At 39.0% G+C, this 27,533-nt stretch overlaps 4 protein-coding genes, 1 long non-coding RNA gene and 1 pseudogene across 7 annotated transcripts; 4 read left to right on the forward strand and 2 right to left on the reverse strand.

The window, feature by feature from the left end:
• The first annotated feature begins 223 nt into the window (after positions 1-223).
• On the forward strand, positions 224-3,877 carry LOC149726392 (glutathione S-transferase 1-like). The gene is made up of 4 exons (XM_089890773.1): positions 224-755; positions 1,348-1,492; positions 1,941-2,076; positions 2,667-3,877. Exons 1-4 carry the CDS (start codon positions 556-558, stop codon positions 2,852-2,854), a joined length of 669 nt encoding a protein of 222 aa, XP_089746899.1. The 5' UTR covers positions 224-555; the 3' UTR covers positions 2,855-3,877.
• On the reverse strand, positions 3,476-23,976 carry LOC149726393 (uncharacterized). Its single transcript, XM_089890769.1, has 12 exons — positions 23,806-23,976; positions 23,381-23,444; positions 9,211-9,339; positions 8,658-8,782; positions 8,246-8,335; positions 7,863-7,980; positions 6,900-6,935; positions 6,176-6,366; positions 5,987-6,110; positions 4,538-4,713; positions 4,129-4,191; positions 3,476-3,848 (listed from the first exon to the last, which is right to left on the reverse strand). Exons 1-12 carry the CDS (start codon positions 23,959-23,961, stop codon positions 3,693-3,695), a joined length of 1,428 nt encoding a protein of 475 aa, XP_089746895.1. The 5' UTR covers positions 23,962-23,976; the 3' UTR covers positions 3,476-3,692.
• Positions 6,046-8,850, forward strand: LOC149726394 (uncharacterized). The gene is made up of 2 exons (XR_016386296.1): positions 6,046-6,284; positions 8,556-8,850. It is a non-coding gene; the product is annotated as an uncharacterized LOC149726394 (long non-coding RNA).
• Positions 14,771-17,502, forward strand: LOC149726395 (uncharacterized; annotated as a pseudogene). Its single transcript, XR_016386294.1, has one exon. The product of XR_016386294.1 is annotated as an uncharacterized LOC149726395 (transcript).
• LOC149726396 (myosin heavy chain kinase B-like) lies at positions 17,575-19,826 on the forward strand. Of its 2 annotated transcripts, none has more exons than XM_089890770.1 (2): positions 17,575-18,241; positions 18,425-19,826. In XM_089890770.1, the coding sequence occupies exons 1-2, from the start codon at positions 18,166-18,168 to the stop codon at positions 19,444-19,446; spliced, it is 1,098 nt and encodes a 365-aa protein (XP_089746896.1). In that variant the 5' UTR covers positions 17,575-18,165; the 3' UTR covers positions 19,447-19,826. The 2 variants fall into 2 exon arrangements, with proteins under 2 accessions (XP_089746896.1, XP_089746897.1); XM_089890771.1 differs by having other exon boundaries at positions 17,575-18,229.
• LOC149726397 (uncharacterized) lies at positions 19,819-22,814 on the reverse strand. Its single transcript, XM_089890772.1, has 4 exons — positions 21,020-22,814; positions 20,734-20,843; positions 20,218-20,384; positions 19,819-20,159 (listed from the first exon to the last, which is right to left on the reverse strand). The coding sequence occupies exons 1-4, from the start codon at positions 21,746-21,748 to the stop codon at positions 19,945-19,947; spliced, it is 1,221 nt and encodes a 406-aa protein (XP_089746898.1). The 5' UTR covers positions 21,749-22,814; the 3' UTR covers positions 19,819-19,944.
• Positions 23,977-27,533: the final 3,557 nt, after the last annotated feature.

Below are 27,533 nucleotides of genomic sequence, written 5' to 3' on the forward strand. Positions count from 1 at the left end.
ACAGTTAGACGGTCAGGGTTATAGACGTAAATTTGTAAAAGCTCTTGTCGAATCGAATCGTGCGGATTAAATCGAAACAGTTTCCTAAACTACATATATGAATGATTTTGGTCAAGCGATATTGGACATGGAATTTGAGAACTGATATATTCGAAAAAAACGCTACCAACAATACAATTGTTAGGCAAATTATAAAAGCAAATAAAAACAAAAAGCGCATTGCAGAAGTCGAAATTTTCGTCACAGTTTTTAGCTAAACGATTCGGTTGATTTGAAAGTCAACATATCTGTCATCGATAGGTTACGGTTGTGCAATTGACCTATTATATCAATATTTAGAACTACTGCACATATTATAGGCTGTGAGTAAGTTCGTTATATAATACATTGGCTGCTCGTTTTGCTATAGAATACAGGAATGCTGATTTAAATTTGGAGCTGTTTGTATGTGGCAAATGGATTTACAACTACAGTTATTACCATTTTAAATAAGACTAGATTCTTTTTGCTGTTTTAATTTCTATTTTACCAAAGTTATAAGTCGAATTAGTTGACATGGGTTTAGTTTTGTACAGTCTCGAGGTTAGTCCGCCAACCAGATGTGTGCGAATGGTTTTGGAACATTTGGAGTTAGAATATCAAATACATGAAGTTAACTATGCGGCTGGGGAATTACAAAGTCAAGAATTTTTCGCTTTAAACGCACGGCGAAGAGTACCAGTGCTAAAGGATGGAGAATATACTATTGCAGAAAGGTAAATTTAAAATTTGTTTATGTAAACAATCAATAAGCGAATGTTATTTGCAGGGTCGTGTCTGTACGCACACTTTTGTTTCTATTCGAATTTTAAGTTAATAATAATAAAAATGGCTCATTTGTCTGCTAGGTCTAGCGACCACGCTTATTTTCTTCCAATTAAATGTAACTATGTTTTTACCTGTAAGCGTGTTTTAACAACTGTTTTGTCGCTATATTTTTTGTCTTTTCGTTTAAAACATTGCTAAATCTTCGCTACCGTAATCGAAGAGACCAATAAAATTTTTTTTGTGGCGAGGTATAACAACGGTCGTTTTAAACGGGTTTCCTATTTTATACATTTCATGCCTGCTTACAAGTTACCACGTGTGTAACTTTGTGAGTATTAAATTGTGTTACAAGTTACCACGTGTGGCACGCCATGGAACATATATATACGATTTAAACCATAGTTGGCAAACTGCCCCTAAATTTTCGTAAAACTATAATTGCTGTTTTTCTGCATGAATACTGGTCAACCCATTAGTGACCACTGGGTTGGAGCGGTTACGCTTAGGAAAGGCGCCGGCTAAAATCTATTTTTTATACAGTCGAGCTATATCGTGTTACTTATGCAACAAATACGGGAGCGGTGGGGTGTCCGATATTTATCCGTCTGATCCTGAACTTAGAGGATCAGTTGACCAGCAACTTTACGTCAGTGAAGCGATCTATGATACAGTGCAAAAATATTTGGTATGTATGGTCGTATGGTGGGGAAGATGGTACATAGTGGTGTAGGGTAAGATGGAACACCTTTTGATTATAATTTATCGTTCCATTTGGTAGTAAACTAAAAACATTCAATAAATTATAAAACCGTTTCCTCACTACTCCCATAGACTGCTGTTATTTGTTTAAAACACGATTTGGATATTTGAATCCTGTGTGGCATCCCATCTTACCCCGTCCTACTCTGTTGTTTTTTCCCGTAAATGTGTTTTATCGACTGTCGCTAGGAAAATAATTCAGAGAACAAAATAAGGCAATTTTAATAAACAAGGAAATTAAAAAAAGAGCATTTAAATAATTATAAAATTTCATTCTTACGACTCCCATAGGGCATAGACTGTTAATTTAAGGGTTTCCCATCTTCCCCCACCCTACTATATAACATAAACCCCAACAAATTATTTGTTCCCAGAATACCAAAGAAGTTTTATTCGGAGAAGGATTGCCAAAAGTTGAATTTAAAGATGACGTCATCAAATCCATTCAGATATACGAGACATTGTTGACGAAACAAAGCTATTTATGTGGTGACAACGTCACAATAGCAGGTATATGACGGGCCAACAATATAGTCGTTATAGCACCGGTGTTCTGTTTCAAAATAATAATATAGTAGTGTGGGGGAGATGGGACACCTTTTCATTCTATTTTCTCGTACTATTTGGCAGTAAACAAAGAACATTCAAATAATTAGAAAAGCATAATCCTATTAGTCCTAGACCGTTGTTGATTGTTTAAAACATGATCAGGATATTATGTGCTAAAGGTGCCCCATTTCCCCCACCCTACTATAATAACTTTATTTGTCTCTCCGATTACGGTAGGAAAGATTTAGAAATATTTTAAACGAAAAGACAGAATATAGCGAGAAAATCATAAACCTTGTGACCGCTTATGTGTTATCACGTATTATAGTATAGAATGGGACACATTTGCATTCTCTCGTTTCCTATTTTATATTGAACAAAATTAGTTACAGGATTATACATAACCGTTTCCTCAGCCCTAAAAGAGCGTAGTTAATTGTTAAAAACAAAACCCAATTTATGGGATATTATGGCTAAACGTATTCGTTACCATATAATACTATAAATATATCAATTATGTTGTTTTAACTCACAGAACTTTTTTATTTCAGACGTACATGCTTCAAGTTCACTATTTATGCTGCAACTTGCAAACTTTGACGTAATGGGGGAATTCCCTAATACGTCATCATGGTTAAAAAAGATAGAAGCGCTGTCATATTACAAAAAATGCAACGAAAAAGGGATCGCTATTCTCACAAAGTTATACCAGGACGCAGTTAAAAAAAATACTAAATGAAAAATAAATTATTTGCTGCTGTTGGTACCAGGCATTTTGTAATATAGTAGGGTGGGGGAATATGGGACACCTACTCATTCTACTTTCTCGTCCCATTTGGTAGTAAACAAAGAACATTCAAAGAATTATAAAACCGTATTCTTACGACTCCCATAGATCATTGTTAATTGTTTAAAACGCGATCAGGATATTTGGTTATTATGTGTTAAATGTGTCCCGTCTTCCCCTACCGTACTATATTATAAATAGCCCTCCTGGCAAATTAAACTAACGTTTTGTCTGCGATACGGCAACATCATAAGTGTAACCACCACGCTTTTCAATCACTAAATTGTGTATATATTTTAACTGTAATCGTGTTTTAAAGTTTTTCCATAGGCTGAAAATATTAATAAGAATTGTACTGAATATGCGGTAAATAAACAATACTAACGCTTTACTTCAAAATTTATTTTCAAACCATTTACCTGAATTTCCGATTAATATTACACAATCCGCTAGGGTGGCTTATTTTACGGCCCAACGATCGTACGTCAAAGTAAATTAGAGTTATCTTTCCTAACGCTATTAAAATGGTGTTTATCTATATCTAGCACTGCTGTTTTTAACAAAGTATAGACATTCACAATGATTTGTTTATTGGTTAATGTTTTTCACGACATATAATATATATTGCTTTGTTTCTGTATAAGGTTTATATCTGGGTACGTAATAACAAAGTTTAGGTTAGACACATTTGGTAATTAGTAAGCAGGCACAAAGTGGGAATAGAAAATCCGTCTTATAACGACTGTTGCTGCCCTGCCACACGAGGATGAAACTTGAAAGCTACATTGATTTATTTAACGTCGATATGGCTTGCTATTTGTGTTGTGGACACAGATGGAACGGTAAAAGTTTCCAATGGTCCGTACTCAGCGTCAGCAAATAACACGTTATTTGGAGAAAAATGCATAAAATGTACTAATTGTACATCTTGTCGAATTTCGCGGACCTGAATGAATAAATGAATGATGAATGTAACTTGCTTTATTCGTATCTGGAAAACGACAGTCGTTATAACACAGGTGTTGTGTTTCATACCCCTCGGGCCAGCTTACGAGTTACTACGTACGTTACTTTGTGTGAACATTGAAATCTTAACAAGGAGGAATTATATTTAAAATATTTAAATCACATCGCAAAAAGAAAAACCTAAAATCCTCTATAGAGAAAACGTACTGACATTGTTGCACTACATAAATATTATCAACATTGTGGATGTAACAACTCACCTGAGCACTATAAACACCTGGTTCTAGGTCAGCGTATCTAACTTTAAGAAAACCATCTTCTATCTGTACGTATAGTTATGGTTAGTTATATCAGGGCTGCTGAAACTATGGAAAGCTATGCTGATATGAAACCATTGGTGTTTTATAAACTGTCATACGTTGGTATTGAAATTATCAAGTCATGTCAAGTACCTCCCTTGAATCCATTTACCTAATGGTAACAGGCAGGTGGGCCTTGAATCCATTACCTAATGGTAACAGGCAGGTGCGCTAACCACTACGCCACGGCGCCGGACGATAAGCGTGTGTTAGCTACATAATCAATCAACTCTTCAACAGTTGCGTTCCGTAATAACCTCAGCCATATAGAACCGCATAGTTTACAGTAAAGAATCAAGTAACAACTCACGTTTGTAGCCGAGATCGTTCTTTCTTCAAATGTAGAGTAATTTGTAACCTGCAGTTCGTGCCTATTTAAACGTACCATATACTGGTTGATATGATAGGAAGAGTTGGCTGGTTCAAACTTTACGTCTACAATACCAGTGGTTGGACTCTCTATAATTGGTCGGGGTGGCTCCCAAGCTGTAATGCAAAAATGATGTACACCGGTAAAAACAGAGACATTTTTTGTTTTACAAAACCGAAATAGTTTGGTAAATTAGCTTGTTTTATTATATCGCATTCCAGGTTGGGTTATGTAGCAATATTAAATAGATCGGATTTAGTAGCAATATTCCAATAAAAATATGTTAAATTTTGAAGCAACACAAATATAGCCATCATATGTTTAAATATTTTAAGCCAACAGCAATTATTTAATATTGATGAGTTAAAAGCAGGGAGGTACCATCGATATTGTACAGAAAATAAGGACAGCAAGAAAAAAGTAGAACTTTCCAATATAGAGAAACAAACAATTAAATAAAAGATTTGTTTTAAAATGAGAAACCTCAAATCATTGTGATTTATCGTAATCTAAAATAATAAACAGGATCGTGTTTTTGATGTTATAAACTTTGGTAGCAAGAAAATTTAAAAAAAAACATGAATCTAATTTGCATTTATACTTGTTATTAAGTTAAGAATAACAACTTTGGTCATTATTTAGGAGATTTCTTAAAATTAACGACAAAAATATTTTCGAGAAAGAAGCCATATAGAATAAAGACATATCTTAAAAAAGTATTATATATAATTTAAATATCTGGGATGATATTCTCGGCTAATGACTAAACTAGTCGGTCTCGGTAACTATTGTTAACTGCCGTTTTTTTAGTCGGTCTCTTTTCACATTTAGTTAGCCGACTAAGTTTCTCGCATTACTCAATACAGAAGTTAGCCGTTCAAAGTCGGCTGACTAAAATTTTAGTCTGGGCGAATAAAAAAAGCAAAATTAAATTAAGGTGGCGACTAGTTTAGTCAGTAGGGCAGAATGCCACCTCTGATGTATATCTTATTGCACACTGGTATTTAAATATTGAAAAGGCCATTAATAAAATGAGAAATATGCATAATACAGATATCAAATAAATATTCAAAGGTAAAATGAATGCACAAATATACAACGTGCATTTAATATGAGATTATTATGGGAATGGTAGAACATTAGATCAATGTTTCAGACCCTTTTTAGTAGACACAACACAACCCATGTTTCGCCATGAAATAATTTAGATTTATTTTAACATATTTGTCTGTGTTGTTAATATTGTTCACCAATTTGCAGTAAACCACAAGGCCAGAGGTCTAATCCTAGCAGTCTAAAAACAACCTGTGGGCTCAATAAGAGCTACTGTTCAATGTTAAATTTTGTGGTGTAGATTTTATGATTGTATAAAACATAGGATATAATTACCTGTAACTGTAAAGTTGGTGTACTGTGAGTATACGGTTGCCTTCTGATTAGAACTTTGGTAATAACCAGTGTACGAACGACCACTAATGGGGTTGTAGACGGGGCCGAATGTTACGCGAGTCGCCTAGTATTAATAATTTAACACTATGTTTTATCTCACATATAATAATATACAACATCTATGCTTACACCGTAACGCCAACGTGTTTTACTCAAGAATATACCAGGAACATCACAATCAAGATTGCCATTCTTCCAGAATGCAAGTTGAATTTCATACCGACCAATGGCAAAGCAAGTAGGTGCTACTGTAATTGACATTGTAACACTGTAGCCTTCAACAGTCACTGTAGGGGGTGGTAATGAGTCCAAGGTTCTGCCTGTGTTGTTAGATAGTTGGTAACAAAATATGTTGCAGTATGTGTCCTATGCCGCCGTGGTATAGTGGTTAGCGCGCCTGCCTTTAACCCAGAGATAATGGGTTCAAGGCTCGACGCTGCTACCTTTGTGGGTGTATGTGTCCTTGGGCAAGACACTTAACAGCAATTGCTCCAACCCGGTGGTCACTAATGGGTTGTCCAAATTATCAGCCATACAAAAAAAAAAGAAAAAATTCAGAAAAACAATCACCCACAAAGTAACATATACTTGGTAACTCGTAAGCTGGCACGAGGTGTTAAACCTGTGTGATAACGACTGTTGTTTTCCGGCCATGCGAGGATAAAGTAAGTTACATTCATTTATGTGTCCAAATACCAGTCACTATGTTTATATGACTTTGGTTGAAAACATATGTTCAGAAATGCAATGGTTTATATCAATGGCTGCATTGTAATGGGTGTAAAGAGCTTAATGACTTATTAAAACCAAGACACCTAAAAATATGTTAATAGAATATAAACATAGCTTTTACCGCATCTGCAGTCTAGTCCATACAATTCCAAACAACCTAAAAAAGTTGGAAGAAAAGTATTACAAAACATAAAAAAAACACTTCAAAAAATTGCAGAAAATATAATAATTTAAAATGAAAGAACAGTATTTAAATATGAAACAAGTTTAATTTAATAAGAAATATTACTATTTTAATGTAAAATAATAGTATTTTAATGTAAAAACAATATTTTAATATAGAAAAGGTAACAAAAAGTTGTTCAAACCATAATGTTTCTAAATCATGGTGCTATTTCTGCTCTAGGTGAAATGTACTTAAGTTTTTACTTGATTTTACTGCTTTTAAGTTAGTCGTTTGATTCAAAAAACCAAGTATTATTTTTAAAACAGTACTAGTTTTATCCGACTATGAAATCAAAGCAAGGTAAAAAATATCTATATGTTAATCTTAGTTAGCCTACACCAGTTTTCACAGGTGTAAATTTATGTGATTTTAAAGGTAATTTAGCATAATAACATATAAAAAAGATAAGCCATACTAGATTAGGTAACATTTAGACCAGCGTTTCTTAAACTAGGGTAAATTTACCCCTTGGGGTAAATTCCCCTTATTTAGGGGGTGAATGAGCTACCAATCTAAATCCACATCAGTTGACGGGACAGAAAAATTGTGCCAATTACATGTCTTTACCAGAAATTAAACAACTCATTTCCAAAAAGCTAGCGCATCCGTCGCATTAAATATAACTGATGTAATTAGTTGTTTTTGCTTTTAATAAATGAGCTCCATATTACATATTGGGGGTAAATCTGATAACCATCTTTGTTAAAAGGGTAAAGCATACAAAAAAGTTTAAGAATCACTGATTTAGACATACTATGTAATCATAATATTACAAAGTACAATCCATTATTAAAACATCCGTAGTAAAATGCAATAGCACATCATATTGTTTAGTATAATTTAAAAATACACTCTTACTTTTTGAATTAAATGTTTTCGAAACATAACCGCTGTTAGGTGTGGGCAAACTACGAATTGCAACCCTGTATTCATTGGATTGCTTTAAACGAAAGCGGGATAACACACTAAGGCGAATCTGTAAACATTCGAATAAAAATAACACTCTAAACCTAAATCACCAAACATGGCCCTCAAAGCCCCATTACCTAAGTAAATGTTATTAAACAAGAAAAAAGCTACAGTTATATAAAGTAAAACTCGTTAAAACGAATGTATTTTTAATATATTCTTAACCTTTCATATTCTTCAGTTTTAAAAACTCTTTAGAAAAGTGGTTTTGAATATTTTTCTAACACTTTTGGTTTTCTACTGCATTTAAAGTCTTTTACTGCATACGATACCTGGGCATCCCCTTCTTGTAAGGTTCGTCTGAGTGTGACATTATGGCATTCTGTATCCTCTTGTGTTCCTTCTATGCGTTGTATGAGAACCTGTGTTATAGATTTCAAATCTTATTGCAGCACTTAACATGCAAATAAGTTTTAGACATGAATGACACCACAGGTTTTACAAGTTTGTGCTTGAAAAATAAATTTTTTATTTGATAGCAAAACGTGGGTAATTGTTTTGTTCATAGATTTCTTGAATGAAATTCACTTTAGTTTAAATAGGTTTGCAAACATCCGCTTGTAACCATTCATTCCTAATCAGTTTGCAGCATATCAATAAAAAAGTCCTATCGGTGGCATACCAAGAGACCTGGGAATTACCCCACAGTTTATGTTGGAAAATAGAAAAGCTTAGAAGGCATACCTGAAATCCAGTGACACCCCTCAACCCAATTGGGCACGGTAGCCACGATACAACTGCATATTCCATCGCCGCAACATCCAAAGACACTTCAGAAGATGTGTTCAAAGCAGGATTATTAGAAGAATCTAAAAACACATTTTTTGACAAATATTGATATATTTATAATAAAAAAAGTAATATTTTTTGATGAAAATGACATGTTAGTGACCTACATAGATGTATGCTTAAAAAATCGAAAATTTAATGTTTAGATGATTCTAGTTATCACCATACTTTTTTATATTTAACACCTATTTTCCGCCGGTTTTTGAAAAAAATATTGTTTCAATTTTGATGAATAGTAGCGTTTTACCTTTTCTGAAGCTGATTCTGTGAAAAATTCTATAAATATGTTTTTATGGAAAATATTTAAATTTATTTTTAATATTCTTTAGAACTATTTTTTTTTTGGTAGAGCTCGGGTCTAGTTAGTACAGTGTTTAAATTTTTATGTTAGTGGCACCGATAGAAGATATCAGGAATAGCGGCTATAATTTCTGCACTCCAGGATCACCTAAAAAGTGGCCTCCAGTAAACCACCTCCGTCGCAGATGAACTTCAACTTTAGATATATTCACGCTTATTGGTGTACAAACAGGGTTGAAGTTAGAGTCCACAACACTATCTTGGATGCTACAGTTGCCTGAATATGTGTGAAAATAAAAAAATCGTTAAAACATGCATTGTATTACTTTAATAGACTTTAAATTGTTTGTATTTATGCTGTAGCTGTGTAGTGATCGACGTGTGAAAGCGGGCGATAATAATGTTATCGTTGTAATTCCATACTTACCGATGTGGTATGTTTACTGTTTAATGATATTGTGTGAGTCCACGTACCGATGCCTGACAACGGAAACTGTCACAATTTCCTAGCCGTTTCCTAATTAAGATGCGTGGCTGCTGGCAGAATTTATCGTTGTAGATTGTGTGTGAACTATGCTCAATACCCAGACATTGTAGCTGTAGTTGCGTTATGTGTGACTGGCGGTAAGCCTGGAGGCTGACGTGTTCCCTTCTTCTCACAACTCTCGTCTGTATAAAAGATGGATGCGCCATGTTTCGGCACGCATTGAGCCGTAAAGTCTGCTATCGTTATCGTATCGTTACGTCACTGTCAAGTTACTAATAAAGGAGTTATTAAGTGTTGATCTGGTTCCACTTGATCGGTGATTAAACGAGGTACAGCATCTAGTACGCGCGAAGAGGAGTACGATAGGACCAGACCCAACAAAGTGGTGACCCCTTCTGAACACGACCTTCCGACGACCGAGAAACGAAGACAGAAGACCTACCGAAGACAGTTCTACGGTGCGGCAACATATTTAAGCTTTTTGCATGTTAAAAATATCGTAAATTTAAATTCGTCTCGGGGCTCTAAGTATCATGGCCCAGTTTCTTTCGTTTCTGAAACGCCCAAAATCTAAGGCGGCTAAGCATTCCACGCCCCTTATGGGCGACATACCCACATTTTTGCCGTCGCCCCTGGTGCCGCCACCTGAGGAACGTTCAAGGTTCCCGGCAAACCCCAGTGGTTTTTCTTCGTCACCTTCTAGTAGCTCACCCTCTAGTAGCTCGAATCCGTTTACAAGTGGTAACGGTGCTCAGGGTGATCCTTTTGGGTACGCGCCTAAGGGTAATTTCTCACACGAATTTTCGGGTAATAACGCGCGCGAGCAACCCACCGGAGTCGGCGAGCATTTCACTTACCCACGCGGGATTGACGCAGATGTGGCCACACGCGGCGCAGAAAATCAGCCGATACAGAGAGAGCAACGGCTTGACCTAAAACCCAAACTACCAGCATTTTGGCCTTCCTCAGTACGTCTCTGGTTAAGCACTGTTGAATCGATTTTTGAAGCCAATCGCGTTTTTAGCGAGCACGTGCGATTCACGCATGCTATTTCAGCCCTCGGCCCCGATCAAGTCACTAGGGTCGGTCATTTCATTATGAACCGAGACGTGGACGCTCCGTATACCAATCTCAAAACTGCCCTGCTGCAACTGTACGAATGCAACGAGGTACAGCGCTTTAACAAACTACTGCACGAGACACGCTTAAACGGCCGGCGGCCAAGCGAGTTGCTCAGCGAGATGCGATCCCTGTTGGGCAGCCACGGGGAATATGGGGTCGTAGCCGAAAGTCTCTTAAAAAAATTGTTCGTCGAGCGGCTACCGGATGACGTAAGACGCACTCTTGGTCTTGAATACACCCAGTCGAACCTGGAAACGCTGGCTGCAAAAGCCGACGACATAATGATGTTACAGGCGCCCAACTCTTTTGCGAACCCGTCCGCCCACATATCCAACAGCACCGAATCAGCTAACTCAATCAACAGCCAGACGCTCATTAATGACAATTTTGAGCGGCGCATTGAGCGACTGACGGACGCCGTGCAATCGTGGAAGTATCCAGCTTTTCAGGATAGAGAGTCGCCCGCGGATACCCCAGTCGATTCAAACCACTCGGGGCCACCTCAGCGAGGCAACGGTAATGTTCGGTCTCGATCTCGTTTGGCCCAGCCAAATTTTGCGCCCCCCTTCCAGTCTCGACCCAGATTTAACCCTCGGTTTCCCCGGTACAATTCTTGGCAACCGGGTTTCAATCAGAACCAGTCGTTTCGACCCCGTTATCCGGCTGACCGCCGCCTTCCTCCGTCTGATCTTTGTATTTATCATGCTCGATATGGTCAGGACGCGTACAGCTGCGTGCAGCCTTGCAGCTGGCAGGACCGTGCAAAAAACGGGCCTGGTCCGTCACGTGTGCGGTGAAGCGTGTTAACCGGACTTCCTCTCAATCGCCCCCAACCTTCACCGTGTTTGACTATTGCCTTCGATTGCCTTTTTTATGTGATTCTGGAAGCGCCGTAAGCATCATCCCGTTATGGTACGCTCCTCGTTTTAACCCACAACAGTTTCTGAGACTGCAGGGCGTCTCTGGTAAGACGTTTCGAGCCTTTGGGCAAATTAAGCTCGCGTTAAATCTAGACATGGGCCGATCATTCGTTTGGACGTTTCATATCTGTGATATAAAACATGCGATTCTGGGAGCCGATTTTCTCAGCCACTACCGGCTCTTAGTGGATGTGTATGGTAAACGGTTGATCTCGAATTATAACTCTGGTTTCCAGCGGTCGCGCGCTTCCAGGCCTCACCAGCGTGGGAACGCGAGGACGTTTCCGCAAGTCAATTCCCTCGAGACCAGTTACGACCAGAAATCCCGCGGCTCGACGGTTGAGCCACCGCCGGGACACATAAAGTTCCGCGGCGAACAACCACCCGTATGCAAGGGGACAAGCGGTTTAACGATATTCTGTCCAAGTTCCCTGACCTGACTTCTCCATTTTCACGTCACGTTCCGGTTAAACATAACGTCAAGCATCAAATTATCACACGGGGCCATCCGGTTTCTTGTCGGCCACGACCACTTTCCCCTGAAATGATGGAAATAGCTAGAAAGGAGTTTTCTAAGCTCCAAGACTTAGGCATTGTCGTTCCGAGCGATAGTTCCTGGTGTTCGCCGCTTCACATGGTGAAAAAGCCGGATGGTTCGTATCGCTGTGTCGGCGACTATCGCAAGTTAAATCAGATGACCGTTTCGGATTCCTATCCAATACCATTCCTTCGCGATTGCGCGAACCACCTCCATGGCCGCACAGTATTCACTAAGTTAGACCTGGAACGAGCTTACCACCAAATTCCTATGGACAGGTCCTCGATTCCTAAAACTACCATAACTACCCCGTTTGGCGCATTCGCGTATAAACGCATGAGTTTCGGTCTTTGCAACGCAGCCCAGTCCTTCTCTCGATTTATCTGTCAGGTAGTGCGCGGACTGGAAGACTTTTGTTTCGCCTTTGTCGACGATCTTTTGGTGGCGAGCCGCTCACCGGAAGAACATGTAAAACATTTGGAGGTTCTGTTTCAACGGCTTTCCGAATATGGGCTGCTCATAAACACCAAGAAGAGTATTTTAGGCGTCGCCGAGGTACAATTCCTCGGTCATCGCGTCACCAAAAACGGCATGAGTCCCATACCAGACCGCGTGACCGCCATAAGAGCTTTTCCCTTACCCCAAACCATCGCGGGACTGCGTCGGTTCCTAGGGATGGTGAACTTTTATCGGCGGTTCATACCACACGCGTCCGAAACCCTACGATTGCTTAACGCTAAGCTACAAAAGAACCCATCAAATCGGGTCCCCGTTAGTTGGTGCCCTGAATCCCGGTCCGCATTCCAAAAGATCAAAACCCTGCTCAGCGCGGAAACGCTGTTATGTCATCCTAAACTGCACGGTAGATTTTCCTTGGTGACCGACTGTAGTTTGACCGCGATGGGCGCGGTACTTAACCAGCTGGAAGGGGGCGAATGGAAACCCCTAGCCTTCTTTTCAAAAGCATTAACCTCTGCGCAGAAGAAATATAGCGTTTTCGATTTAGAACTGTTGGCCATCTATGACGCCTTGCGGCATTTCCGATATATATTAGAAGGTCGTAAATTCAATATTGTAACAGATCACAAACCCATCGTCCGGGCCTTCCACGCAAAGCGGGATACACTCACCTCCCGCCAGACGCGACAATTATCGTACATCTCCCAGTTTACCAAACAGATTGATCATCTTAGCGGTTTTCACAATTCAGTTGCCGACTGTCTCTCGCGCATCGAGGTCAATTCGCTCTCCTTCCCCAACGACGCCATTACACTTCGGGAAATTTCCCGCCATCAGCGCAGTCCCGAATTTCTCAACGACATGTCCAAGTATAGCGACCGACAAGTTGTGAATCGCACGCTCCCTGACAGTGAGGACGTCATCGTTGGTGACGTATCTACCGGATCGTTCCGGGCAATAATTCCCGCGGAGCTCCGTCGCAAGGTGTTCGACACCCTGCATTCCTTGTCCCACCCAGGCGTAAATACCTCCCAAAAACTCATTGGAGATAGATTCCTTTGGCATAATATGAGGTCCGACATTCGAGATTGGTGCGTTGCATGCATTGCTTGCCAGAGATGCAAAGTACACGTGCACAACCGCGCACCTCTGGGTAGGTACCGGGAACCGACGTCGCGGTTCACCGACTTAAACGTGGACATAGTAGGTCCTCTGCCGTGCTCGGATGGTTGTTCCTACCTCCTCACCGCCATATGTCGGTTTTCGCGATGGATGGAAGCCATCCCAATACGAGATATCACAGCCCGTACGCTAGCAAGTTCATTCCTTCTACACTGGGTGGCCAGGTTTGGCTGTCCCTTACGCATTACGACCGATAGGGGCGCCCAATTCACGGGACAAGTGTGGGCCGAACTCTGTTCCTTTTTGGGGGCTAAGCACATAAGCACCACGGCATATCACCCGCTGCCAACGGCAACATCGAGCGGTTTCATCGCACTCTCAAGGCCGCTCTGAGGGCTTACGACAACCCCGGGGAGTGGCACACTAACCTTGGCCCTGTGTTGTTGGGTCTTCGATCCTCGTTTAAACCAGACCTGGCGTGCACGCCGGCGGAGATCGTTTATGGCACCACGCTACGCTTGCCCCTGGAACTGGTCGACGAACGCGACTCCCACGGGCTGCCTAAATCAGAATTTGCTTCTCGGTTGTCCTCGTTCATGGTTTCGCTACGCTTCCCAACCAGGAGAGTACAATTACCGATTAGAAGTCACCTTGATCCGGACCTTTCTTCCTGCACTCACGTTTTCGTCAAATGCGGAGCGAACAGGGGTCCTATGTACCCACATTATGATGGGCCATTTAAAATACTTGATCGAGGTCCTAAATATTTCACGCTTGCCATGCGCGGCCAAGCGAACACGGTCTCTATCGATAGAATAAAGACAGCTCGGCTGCCCTCATTTCCTGCTGATTTGTCGTCCGATGACGTATTTTTTAATGAAAACACTGCCCCTACAGAGCCGGTTCCAGACACGACGACCGAGCTTGAGAACTTGCCGGCCCCATCAGACTTTACGGAGGAGACTCAACAACAAGACGACGAGACAGAACCAATCCTATACCCACGCACACGAACAGGTCGGGTAGTTAGACTTCCGATTCGGTTTAGGGACGACTAACAATGTTCCCCACAATTTGGGCGTTGATCTGCATGGTGGACCTAGCCGGCCCGGTTCCTCTTTTTTTTTTGCCATGACTCTCTGTTTAAAGGAGAGTATTTCATCCCGAAGCTTCGCCCTGCGTCAAACAGATTCCGTCCACTGTCAAAACCTGCCACGCTGAAGTTTACAATCCGTCCGCCGACCTCACCCCGTTAACCATGTACACCTGCCAAACCTTCGTTTCAACGTTCCACACAACCTACTTCTTCTTCGGAAGCAAAACCCACTCTATCGAAACCGTTTCGGGCATCGCCCCGTCCCCTGGATCTTGTCAAGAATGGAAGCACACGCTGAATGCTCCCAACTATGGCCCGCTAACCAAAATAGCGGGAAATCAGTACTCGACTACGAATAGGGTCAAGTTAGAATACCAATGGCCCAACAGTGTCACAAAATCCATATACAATGCACAAATAACGCGCGCGGTCGGGTATTACGACCCTAATCGCAAGCGGCTGCGAAGCCCGATGGGCATCCTTAGCAAATGCGACGTCCATCACGGGTTCTGTACGGTTGGTACACGTACCTATATCTGGAAGGTGCCCAAGCTCATTGATTGTCCGAAAACCAAACCCATGGGCAACCACACCCTTACCCTTCATTTCAGCGACTCCCCCCGCCCTTACCGCTTAGAAATCCGAGAATTGGGAATGAGTATCCATTCCAAATCCACTTGTCCTCCCCAAACGACGGCTTGTTATTCTAAAGATGCCCTGTGCGACGCGGCGGGCCTAATCATAGTCCCGACAAACTGCTCCGCGGCTGCCTGGCTGCCGAGTGACGGCAGGGTCGCGTCGCGGCGCCGGAATGGAAATCCGACAGCTAACATGATAAATGAGGTTTCGGACACCATGGTTGAAAGTCTCCGCAATATGACATCGGACGTGCATTATCTAGAATGTACCGTGCAATCACTACTATCCACTTTATACACGCTCGTCTCTAGGCAATATCCCGGAGAGGTGCTGAGCGAAATCTTGGGCGGTCGGCGTGCCGCTATCACGGTGGGTGATCTAATGACCGAGATCACCTGTGAGAAAATTAACGGGACCATTATGCTGTCACTCAAGCACCACAAACTCTTCGCCACTCGCCCGCTTATTCGCTACAGAGATGCCACCGGAAAACCGCGTATAGGCCAACTCTACCGGGACGGATTCGTTTATGCCTCCGTCAAGTTCGTCGAAAAATACAACCCAGGCAGGGTGATGTCGTTCAAAATCCTCGATTCCTTTTATCTTTTTGAGAACTACACGCTTTCACACGTGGACCCAAAAATCAATTACGTCACTCCGTCTCTGACACCAGTTCAATTCCAGCATGAAACGCTAGATTATGAATCACTCATGAACGAGTTTCCGGAATCTGCGGGGGGAATGGACGACTTAACCTCCATGCTAGCCACGTTAAGTCAAGCCAAACTGTTCCACAACAAGTTCTATCACTACCTGGATTCAAATTCAAACCCAACCATCAGCGCTGATATGGAATATGTCTCGAGTACGCTCGATGCTTCAGCCAAAAACATTTTTCTGAACGTGATCAGCTCCATCACCTCCCCAGCTTGGACCTGTGTGATCATGGCTGCCTTGACCCTCGCGTGTTTTTGGGGGGTTTTCCTGACTATGTGGGTTGTTAAAGTTTACGGTGCGGCCATATTTTCCGCCGTCCGGGGAAGAGTCCAAGGCGTCCCCCCCCCTAGCCCCAACGCCCCTGCTAACGATTAAAATTAAAACGCGCTTTAATGTACGGCAGGGGGACGCCACCCAGAACACCGAGCACATGTTACGGTTGCGTGTCGTGGTGTACCAGATTTTTGTGTTCCTGCGTATACGTTCGTAATGCTTTTCACCCGTACAACTTTTGTATAGCGTCCGTGTGATGTAGAGGCTGTGTGTCATGATTGTGTGTAATAGGCCTTGCTATGGTTATGCAACGTATTCCAATTCGGTAGGCTCTCACCGATGTGACATATTTTTCAGACGTCGACAGCAAGTAACACGGAGACACTACACGGCCCCACCCCCTAGATCAGCAACTGCGCGACAAAAACAAGTCAATCCTCATGACCTATGACAACGGGCGTCAGTTCAACGATCATGAACGACAAGAACCCAACGTCTCAACAGCGACCTTGGCAATCGTAAAGCAACATAAAACAATAGAATCCGAGATCACAACGATCAACGCGATGCCAGAGGTTCGAAAATCCGGAGGAACGATCGCGCAGATTGCAAGTACTGTATATGAAAACATTTTGTGCGGGGGATGCCTATGTAGTGATCGACGTGTGAAAGCGGGCGATAATAATGTTATCGTTGTAATTCCATACTTACCGATGTAGTATGTTTACTGTTTAATGATATTGTGTGAGTCCACGTACCGATGCCTGACAACGGAAACTGTCACAATTTCCTAGCCGTTTCCTAATTAAGATGCGTGGCTGCTGGCAGAATTTATCGTTGTAGATTGTGTGTGAACTATGCTCAATACCCAGACATTGTAGCTGTAGTTGCGTTATGTGTGACTGGCGGTAAGCCTGGAGGCTGACGTGTTCCCTTCTTCTCACAACTCTCGTCTGTATAAAAGATGGATGCGCCATGTTTCGGCACGCATTGAGCCGTAAAGTCTGCTATCGTTATCGTATCGTTACGTCACTGTCAAGTTACTAATAAAGGAGTTATTAAGTGTTGATCTGGTTCCACTTGATCGGTGATTAAACGAGGTACAGCATCTAGTACGCGCGAAGAGGAGTACGATAGGACCAGTATGGTGGCCTATGAGTGCCACCCTAATAAATAAAAAAATAAGAATATTACGATAAAAAAACGATAAGTAAAATGAAAGCGAAAAGTAAAATGAAATTAAAAAGTAAAATGAAATTGAAAAGTAAAATGAAATTGAAAAGTAAAATGAAATTGAAAAGTAAAATGAAAATGAAAAGTAAAATGAAAAGTAAAATGAAAATGAAAACGAAACGTAAAATGAAAATGAAAACGAAACGTAAAATGAAAATGAAAATGAAAACGAAACGTAAAATGAAACGAAAAGTAAATTCAAAACGAAAGGTAAAACGAAAACGAAAAGTTAAATGAAAACGAAAAGTAAAATGAAAACGAAAAGTAAAATGAAAACGAAAAGTAAAATGAAAACGAAAAGTAAAATGAAAACGAGAAGTAAAATGAAAACGAAAAGTAAAATGAAAGCGAAAAGTAAAATGAAAAACTTCACGTGGACGAGACGTGCCAGTGCCAACATAGACATCACAAAAATCTTACATGTAGTATTTCTATGGCAGGTCTTCTTTCATTTTAAATCTTTGCACGCGCTTTGAAACAAGATATTATCAACAAAAATGGCTGATATGTGGAACAAATTTAAAGAGGAGATGAAACAAAAAAGAACAAAGAAACCTGAACGTAAGGTTACCGGTAAGAATGACTCGCAAATTTTAGATAGGAAATGCATTACCATTCAAAGATGCAGCCCTGAAGTATCAGGCAAGGCTCAAAAATATTTAAAAATAGGAGCTCGCGAGTTTGTTCCATTTCTGTTTGATGAATTGAGCATTAAAAACATAAAAAAGGCATGTAATGCTCATTTTTCCTTTGAAGATGATGATATGACCTGTGACATTTTAGCTGGGGAGCAAGGTCCATCATGCTGTTTACTTGATCAATTACCAAACTTCAATGTCGTACATATTAGAGCAATTGCTAACACAACTGAACTAGCTTGTAAAGAAAATTCTAAGTTTAAACTTGTGGTATCAAGCTCTTTGCCCCAAATTAAAAGAAGAAAAACTGACCATCTTCAGCCGCAACAAATTTCTGTGGAATTTAGTGTGAAAAGGGAACACCCAATCCCCAAAAGTTTATCGGTTGTAGAAATGATGAAATTAGGAAACGTTATGGACGCTACCAGTACAAAAATTAAACTATCTCAGTTTCACATTTCTGACATGATGTGGAGTACTGAAATTGAGGAAATTATTCGGGTCGAAAAGGAAAGTTTTAGCCAAGGAGGCTTTAGAAAGGCATATAAGGTGCAATCTTCTTCCAAGCTGTTGCCTGGTACTTGGGTGTTAAAGCAATACTTGCCAGAAACATTGGACACACTTAATGAAATAAACCAAACCCCTGAAGGCCATACCCGCAAGATCGTGCAAATGCACATGCTTGCAGCAAATTTTACTTCCCAACTTGCCAAAGCAGTACAAAATCTGACTAAAGGCAAATTTGGATATATACCGACATATACTAAAATATACTTCGGAAAAATTACAGACGGCGAAGAGGACACATTTGTTACCTTGGAAGAATATATACATGGAAAATTTACAAAATATACATCGAATGATGGTACTGTATGTGGAAACAAAGAAACGACAGCATGTAAAAAAGCAGTATGTTTAGCACATTTCAGCTTTCAGCATTCTTCCCAGCAGCTGCTTTTAACCGACATTCAAGGAGATACTACTGTGTACACTGACCCAGAGATTGCTTCCATTAAACATGTAAACGAAGATGGAACTTTATTGTTTTGTGCAGGGAATCTAGCACAGCGAGCAATCTCTACCTTCGTTGCACAACACGAGTGCAATGATTATTGTGAAGCTTTGGATTTAAAGATGTAGTGAACAATAAATTAAGGATCTATTAATAATCTTGAAAAAGAATAAGCTTGCAAATCAATATTATACATAGCAGGCGAATTGTCAAAACGCTTGAGGTACCGGTAATAAAGCATTTCAGTTTTACGTATAAGCCAGCTAATTTCTTTTCACAATCAGGTGCACAAATCTAACTATTTGATAACATACCCGTACATATATTTTTATAATCTATTATAATATGGTATTTCTTTTATAGATTTCCTACACCTACATTTTGTTATATTGTGTACCCGGTACATATTTGCCTTTTACAATTTCTCTTGTTCCTTTCATTTTTCAACTAATGTTCTTTTTACCTTATGACAGTGTAGTTTTATTATAAATACACAAATGGTGGCTCACTGTTGCATTTTTAATGAATATTTTCTGCGAGAAAATTTCAGCAAAACTGGAAATAAAATCAGTGGTAATTTAATTTAGTTTTCTGGTATTTAGACTTAAACAAAAAAACAAACATATTTATGGTATAACAGGTTCTTTAGTAAGCTGAGAAACAAGCTTTCTTCTCAAAAACAAGTAAGCATCTGTACATTCATTTGCCGATAGGAGATGAGGGTTAGGAATATATTCTTGTAAAGTCTTTCGCTGGGATGACAATAGGAAGTCGGTTCTCACATCCAGAACTCCAGAAACCTCACAAACTTCCTTTAGCTGTGAATCAGTTATATGCTGGCCTGGAGAATCACTATTATTAGTACTGAACACCAGAGCAAGAATAACAATATAATTTACCACATTTTTCAAGACCATAGTTTTCCGGAAAATTGTAAATATGATTGGGAATGCCGTTGGGAAGATATGTACCCCTTTGATATCTTATTCTATGTGTATTCCAGTTATCCACGAATACTTTCATTTCCTTTTCCAGCACTGGTATATACACAAATGCAAGTATATCTCTGTTAACAAACATAAATAATAATGTTTTTGTAAGCTCTACTTTGGGTAAATGCAAATAAATGTTATTACTTACATCGTCCAGCTGCATATAGTCTGTTGTGCCAGAATTCAACCGAAAGGTTGTAGGGTCAGAAACCCACTGGTGGCTTAGTCATTTGTATCCTTGGGCAAAGCAATTAGCAAATATAGCCTGAACCCAGTGGATTAATGGGTTAAACTAACACAGTCAGGAACATCTGAATTATACACTGCAATACCTCCTGTAACTCGACAGTGGGCATGCTTGCATTTTCCAATGAATATCCTACATTGGCTATTGCAATGCAAAATTTAATTGCGTCATGTTACCTGTCTAAAGCTATGTCAGGATTGTAATGACCCAGATCTTTCAAAGACATTAATTGGCGTTTAAAATACTTTTCCAGGCGTTCATGTAACTCTTTCCACCATCTTTCAATCTACAAACAAAGCCATTGTATTAATTACAGAGTGTCAACCACTACTGTTAAAAAAACATATTTAGACTGCACCCCATGTTTTATGCTCACATTGAAACTGATTTCACCAAATCATATTAAGTACCGGACACTGGTATGTTTAAGCATTAATAAAAAATGTTAAGTTAGCAACATACCTGATTTGAAGTTGATTTTCCATAAATAACAGTATCACTCGCATCAGTAACATCAATATGAGATTTTCGAAGAAATGCATGCATTGTGGCCATGATACCAGTTTCTGTACCTTTGTCAAGCCTCATATATGATGCAATACATTTTGTCTCATAAATATAATCAAAGTACCAACGAGCAATTAATTTGGGGTCACAATTGTCGGTCCAAATTTTAAGCCACAGCAGATTTCGGCTAGCAGTGTCTATGCAACCATACACAGCTAGTGGAAAAGTACTTTTTTGAAATCCCATTAGTTTACAGTGGCCGTCAAGTGAATGTACCCAGTCAGGTCCTTTGCTACTAAAATGACCCTTTTTTAACCTTTTCTTCCCTGGTGTTCTTGCTTCCAGCCCATCGGGATCTAACTCCACCATGATTGCATATACTAGGTCCCTAGGTACATTCATATGGTGCTGTTTCCTTACTTTCTGATGCATGGCGCGATATCCTAAACACTTTCCAGGTCCATCAAGTTCTTTGGTTACTGCTGACTTTACATCATTTATTGCAATTGCTGGATCAATATAAGTGATGTTAAAAAATTTCAATCTTCGACAAAGAGTTCTTAGACTCCATGGGTACTGAGGAAAGTCACGCTTTACAAAATCAAGTATTTCTAATCTTTTAATGGATTGTCTCACATAGTTTTGCAATGCACCAGTCAACACAACGTCATTTTGCCAATCCATCACTGATGTCAGCAATGGCACTTAACAAGTTTACTAGGCCTGTGCTGTGGTAACATATTATTAAATGGTTAAAATTTTTGCATAGGGGTTAGTGCATAGTAAAAATCTGAGCATTCCGTAGTTTTAAACCTAATGCTGTCAGGGTGGGTTACGGATTAGTATAAATTTTCCTAGTTCCATATTTCTGTCTTTAAGTGGGCCTATACTGCCCATGTTACATTATTATGTCTAACATCTAAGTATAAACCATATCAAAACATAGAAAATACAATAACCTCAAGTTGACATTATTTCTTTATATCTAAATCTGCTATGTCTAGTAGTCTTGTACCATACCAGTACCTACAATGTACATTGCATAGATAAAGCGTAATAGTTTAGTATACTAGTCGGCCATCTGCGAAGCAATGATATCCACTTTAGTACCTGATCCGAACTATTGTTTACATGAGGCTTTTGAGGCTGGTATATCTACTTGTTCACCCAAGACCAAAAATTCACCTAATAAAAATTAACAAAGCGTTGACCTATATTACTACTTGTTTAGGATAGCCTACTATGGTTCTACTCCTAATATTAGGCCTACGCATAACGAATGTTTGGTTAGATTTAAAAGTTATGACAAATTGCAACAACATTGTTGGGTTGATTTGGCTAATAACAAGGAATAAATAAACAACTACCGGTACGTTAAAGCAACAAGTACGAAGGTTTAAAATGAAAGAAGACATTCCATAGAAATCAGAGTAAATAAAAAGTAATTTTGATAGAATTTTTAAGATTTCTATGTTGGCACTGGCACGTCTCGGCCACGTGAAGTTTTTCATTTTACTTTTCGTTTTCATTTTACTTTTCGTTTTCATTTTACTTTTCGTTTTCATTTTACTTTTCGTTTTCATTTTACTTTTCGTTTTCATTTTACTTTTCGTTTTCATTTTACTTTTCGTTTTCATTTTACTTTTCGTTTTCATTTTACTTTTTGTTTTCATTTTACTTTTCGTTTTCATTTTACTTTTCGTTTTCATTTTACTTTTCGTTTTCATTTTACTTTTCGTTTTCATTTTACTTTTCGTTTTCATTTTACTTTTCGTTTTCATTTTACTTTTCGTTTTCATTTTACTTTTTGTTTTCATTTTACTTTTCGTTTTCATTTTACTTTTCGTTTTCATTTTACTTTTCGTTTTCATTTTACTTTTCGCTTTCATTTTACTTTTTGTTTTCATTTTACTTTTTGCTTTCATTTTACGTTTCATTTATTTACTTTTCGTTTTCATTTTACTTTTTGTTTTCATTTTACTTTTCGTTTTCAATTTACTTTTCGTTTTCATTTTACTTTTCAATTTCATTTTACTTTTCAATTTCATTTTACTTTTTAATTTCATTTTACTTTTTAATTTCATTTTACTTTTCGCTTTCATTTTACTTATCGTTTTTTTTTATCGTAATATTCTTATTTTATTTATTTATTAGGGTGGCACTCATAGGCCACCATAGACCAGACCCAACAGCTGTTTGTTAATCAGTACTACCTGTTTTCTTTAAAGACACAAATCAGACAAATGTCTTACTTAGCCTTAAATAGAGCGTTAAACAGCTGTGTAACTACCAATAATTTACATTAAACATACAAACCTCCTTGCATAAGCGGCCAACTTCCTGTACATTCGTTCATACAGGTGTGATATGAATCAATTTCCTAAACAAACAACACAAAAAAAATCATCAGAAATTGTCATTCCAACTCAAAAAATCACTCGGTGTCTATCTATATATTCATTATAAAATAGTTTCCAACCGAATTTTACATTTTCAGACCGGTACATTTACCCGCTGGGAAACTCCCGCGAAAGAAAATAGCTGGCAAATCTTATTTTTATTGTAAAAAAAATTCATTAATAGGGATTCAAGTTCTTAGATTTTTCTGGTTTGAGCTTTTAAAAGAATACTGCTTGTTTTTCTACAAACTATATTTGCTAAATTTTAAAATGTTCAGTTTAGTTTAAAAACACTGAGATAACAATCTTGTAATTGCTGGCTTATTGAAAAGTCTGCGTTACCTCTCTCCCATTTGCGGTCCTAATTAACGGAATGGCACAACTACGAGGACAATCTTGTATATTGGCACTGCTTGTTGGGTAGAAATTTGATGAATTGGTTGCTGATGTTGCGGCAAACCACAAAAAAATCAACAAACAGAAATAAAAATTTTCCATGACACCTATCGATATGGGTCTAAAAAGAACATGGAATGGTAAGTGTATAATACAACATACCTGGAGTCATAGCAAACATAATGTATAATAATAAGGAAACGACGCATAAGGGCAACGTATGTATATTTGCTATCTGCTGAAAAAGCTGTGCATTTTAAAAGACAAGTATACACTATCACTTTAAATTATTTTACGATAACACCGCTCCAACAACTTGATGAAAGGCGGGTTTCACTACGGAATATTAATGCGCCCGTTGCCGTGTTATAATACGGGTTCGAGGCTCGTCGCTGCTACCATGATTCTGCGAATATGTGCCTTAGGGCAAGTCAGTGGATTATTGTTGCCCACCACCATATATAAGTTGCATACGTTTTCGGACGGCGCAGAATTTACCCACGCGTGTTTTCATCCACGACGAGCAGCCTTCAGCCATCTCGACACGCTCACAATCTGAAAATCTTCGATAATTTCACAACAAAAAAAAACGTGAAATTCGCTTTTGTCACATTCATTCGGCGTTATTTCGATTCGCGAACCATCGGCACTGGTGTAAACCTGCTGCACTAAACCTTACTGTGTTCTATAGTTGATGCGAATTTCAACTATACTTGGTTATTTCTGGATGGCTGTATATATACACCTTTAAACTACCTTTTTTGTTTTTATCTCCCGAAATTTTCTTTATTAATTGCACGTTGTATATTTGTGTATTCATTAAAAAGAGTTTAATTTTGAATAAAATATTTGTTTTCTGCATTATGTATATTTCTCATTCTATCATTGGCCTTTTACATATTTAAATACCAGTGTGCAATAATATATACATTAGATATTTAAAATACATTATAAATAGAACTTTACCTCATCAGTATTGAGAATGATTGCTGTTGGTTTAAAGTATTTAAATGTCCGGCGCCGTGTCTTAGTGGTTTAGGCATTTGCATCGAAACCAGTGTCGCGGTTTGTTGCTCGACGACGATACTAATACTGATCGGCGATATGTGTCTTTGAGCAAGACACTTAAAGGATATTACTTTAACCCAGCGGTCACCAATGGATTGTCCAAACTGAAGCCATATCGGAGCAAAAATCATACACAAAGTGGAAAGTACGACAACTCGTAAGCAAGCCAGCGCCTTATGGCATAGCGGTTAGCGAGCCTGCCTATAACCTAGGTCCAAAAGCTAATGGATTCAAGGCAGTGGTCACTAATGAGTTGTCCAAATTATCAGCCATACATAAAAAATAAAAAACAAAATTGAAAAAAAAAATTACCTATTAAGTAACAAACATGGTAACTCGTAAGCTGGCACGAAGTGTTAAACCCGTGTGGATAACGACTGTCGTTTTCCGGCCATACGCAAGGATGAAGTAAGTTACATTCATTCATACAAGCGTTGATTTAAGCGACAACAAGAAAATACGAATAATTAAAAATACGAATAATTAGCTCGGCGGTTATAACAATTTTTAACAGAACTTTCAAGATATGGAGTCATAACACAATCTTTCTACGTTTTTAGAACTTGCAAATTTAAATTCTCTAAACCAACACAAAAACATGGTATTTATAGAATTATTCAAGAAAAATAACTAGTTTGCCCAATCCGCGTATATTATTTCTCAGACTAAAAGAAACTTGTATTCTTCTAACTTTGTTTCATAGCAAAGCCAAATATTTTCAGTGCTTTCTCATATACATGTCCGGCGCCGTGGCATAGTGGTTAGCGTGCCTACCTCCAACCCAGAGGTAATGGATTCAACGCTCGTCGCTGCTACCATTGTGGGCGTATGTGTCCTTGGGCAGACACTTAACGGCAATTGCTCTAACCCAGTGGTCACTAATAGGCTGTCCAAATTATTAGCCATATATAAAACAAATGAAAAAATTCAAAAAAAATAATCACCCACAAAGTAACATACGTGGTAACTCGTAAGCTGTCACGAGGTGTATGAACAACCATGTTATAACGGCTGTCGTTTTCCGGCCACGCGGGGATAAAGTAAGTTACATACATACATACATGCATATATAAGCACATCGGAATAAGTTACATGTCCGCCCATCCCCCATAGCGCCTGGTACAAATGTATCAGTCGGAACGAACATCTCGCGACACCCTGGCTGCTCTTGAAAGCTTTGTCACACACACAAGCATGTTATTATCATATTCTGTAGGTTGCTTGTCTTTATGCAAATTTTTTTGTTTTGTTATGTATAGTAGGGTGGGGGAAGATGGGACACCTTTAGCACATAATATCCAGATACCCTGACTGTGTTTTAAACAATTAACGACGGTCCATGAGAGTCATGAAGACATAGTTTCATATTTCTTTGATTGTTCTTTGTTTACTACTGAATGGGACGAGAAAATAGAGTTAAAAAGTGTCCCATCTTCCCCCATCTTACTGTATCAAGTTTTCCACTCATTTGCTTTGGTTGGGATCCGTACCACACATGGAAAACATCGAGTAGTCCAACTGCCGTCCTTGTGTATCCTGAAAGAACAACATCAGCAAAAGCCGTGTATTTCAAAATGGATTTAAATGAACTTGTTTTTGGTTGGGTAAATTAACCCTAAATCCAGTTTTTGACCTTTTTTGGTACAAAAATCTGAAGTTATTGAAGTTTTAATTTTATATTTATTTTAAATTTGAACTCCTGTGCGTTATTATACATCTATATTAGATATTATTATGCATTTAGTCCTAGTGTGTATTTGTTTCAAGCTCAAATTGGTTTGGTCAAGCTGATATGATTGCAATTCCATATTTAAATACTTTATTCTATTCTTTGTGGGTGAGTTCCTTGTCGTTGGGATTTGGGTCAGATTTGGCCCATTACCCCATCACCTGGGAAGCCCCATTTAATTCTTTCATGCGACCGGTGACGCTTCATCTCGAATTTAATCGACAACAGTCCCCAACTTTATCCGCAACACACAGTCCAACTAACTCCATCTACTCAAGTCATGAACGAAGTCTCGTGGGAGTCTTGGATTAAATCACGTGGCAGATCCTTTTCTCCTTGTGTGGCTAGACCTTCCACTTTGTGTATGATTTTTTTTCATCGTTATGGCTGTCATTTTGACAACCCATTAGTGGCCGCTGGGTTGGAGTAATATCTGTTAAGCGTCCTGCTCAAAGACACACATTCGCCGATCAATATTAGTATCGTCGTCGAGCATCGAACCGCGACACTGGTTCCGATGCAAATGCCTAAACCACTAAGCCACGGCGCCGGTCATTTAAATACCTTAACCCAACAGCAATCATTCTCAATACTGATGAGGTAAAGGACTATTTATAAAAGATTTTAAATATCTAATGTATATCTTATTGCACGCTAGTATTTAAATATGTAAAAGGCCAATTATAGAATGAGAAATATGCATAATGCAGATAACGAATATTTTATTCAAAATTAAACTCTTTTTAATGAATACACAAATATACAACGTGCATTTAATAAAGAAAGTTTCGGGAGATAAAAACAAAAAAGGTAGTTTAAAAGTGTATATATACAGCCATCCAGAGATAACCAAGTATAGTTGGTATTTGCATCAACT

This window comes from Ciona robusta, chromosome 12, assembly GCF_009617815.1.
Source record: "Ciona robusta chromosome 12, ASM961781v2".
In the NCBI taxonomy this organism is placed as follows: domain Eukaryota; kingdom Metazoa; phylum Chordata; class Ascidiacea; order Phlebobranchia; family Cionidae; genus Ciona; species Ciona robusta.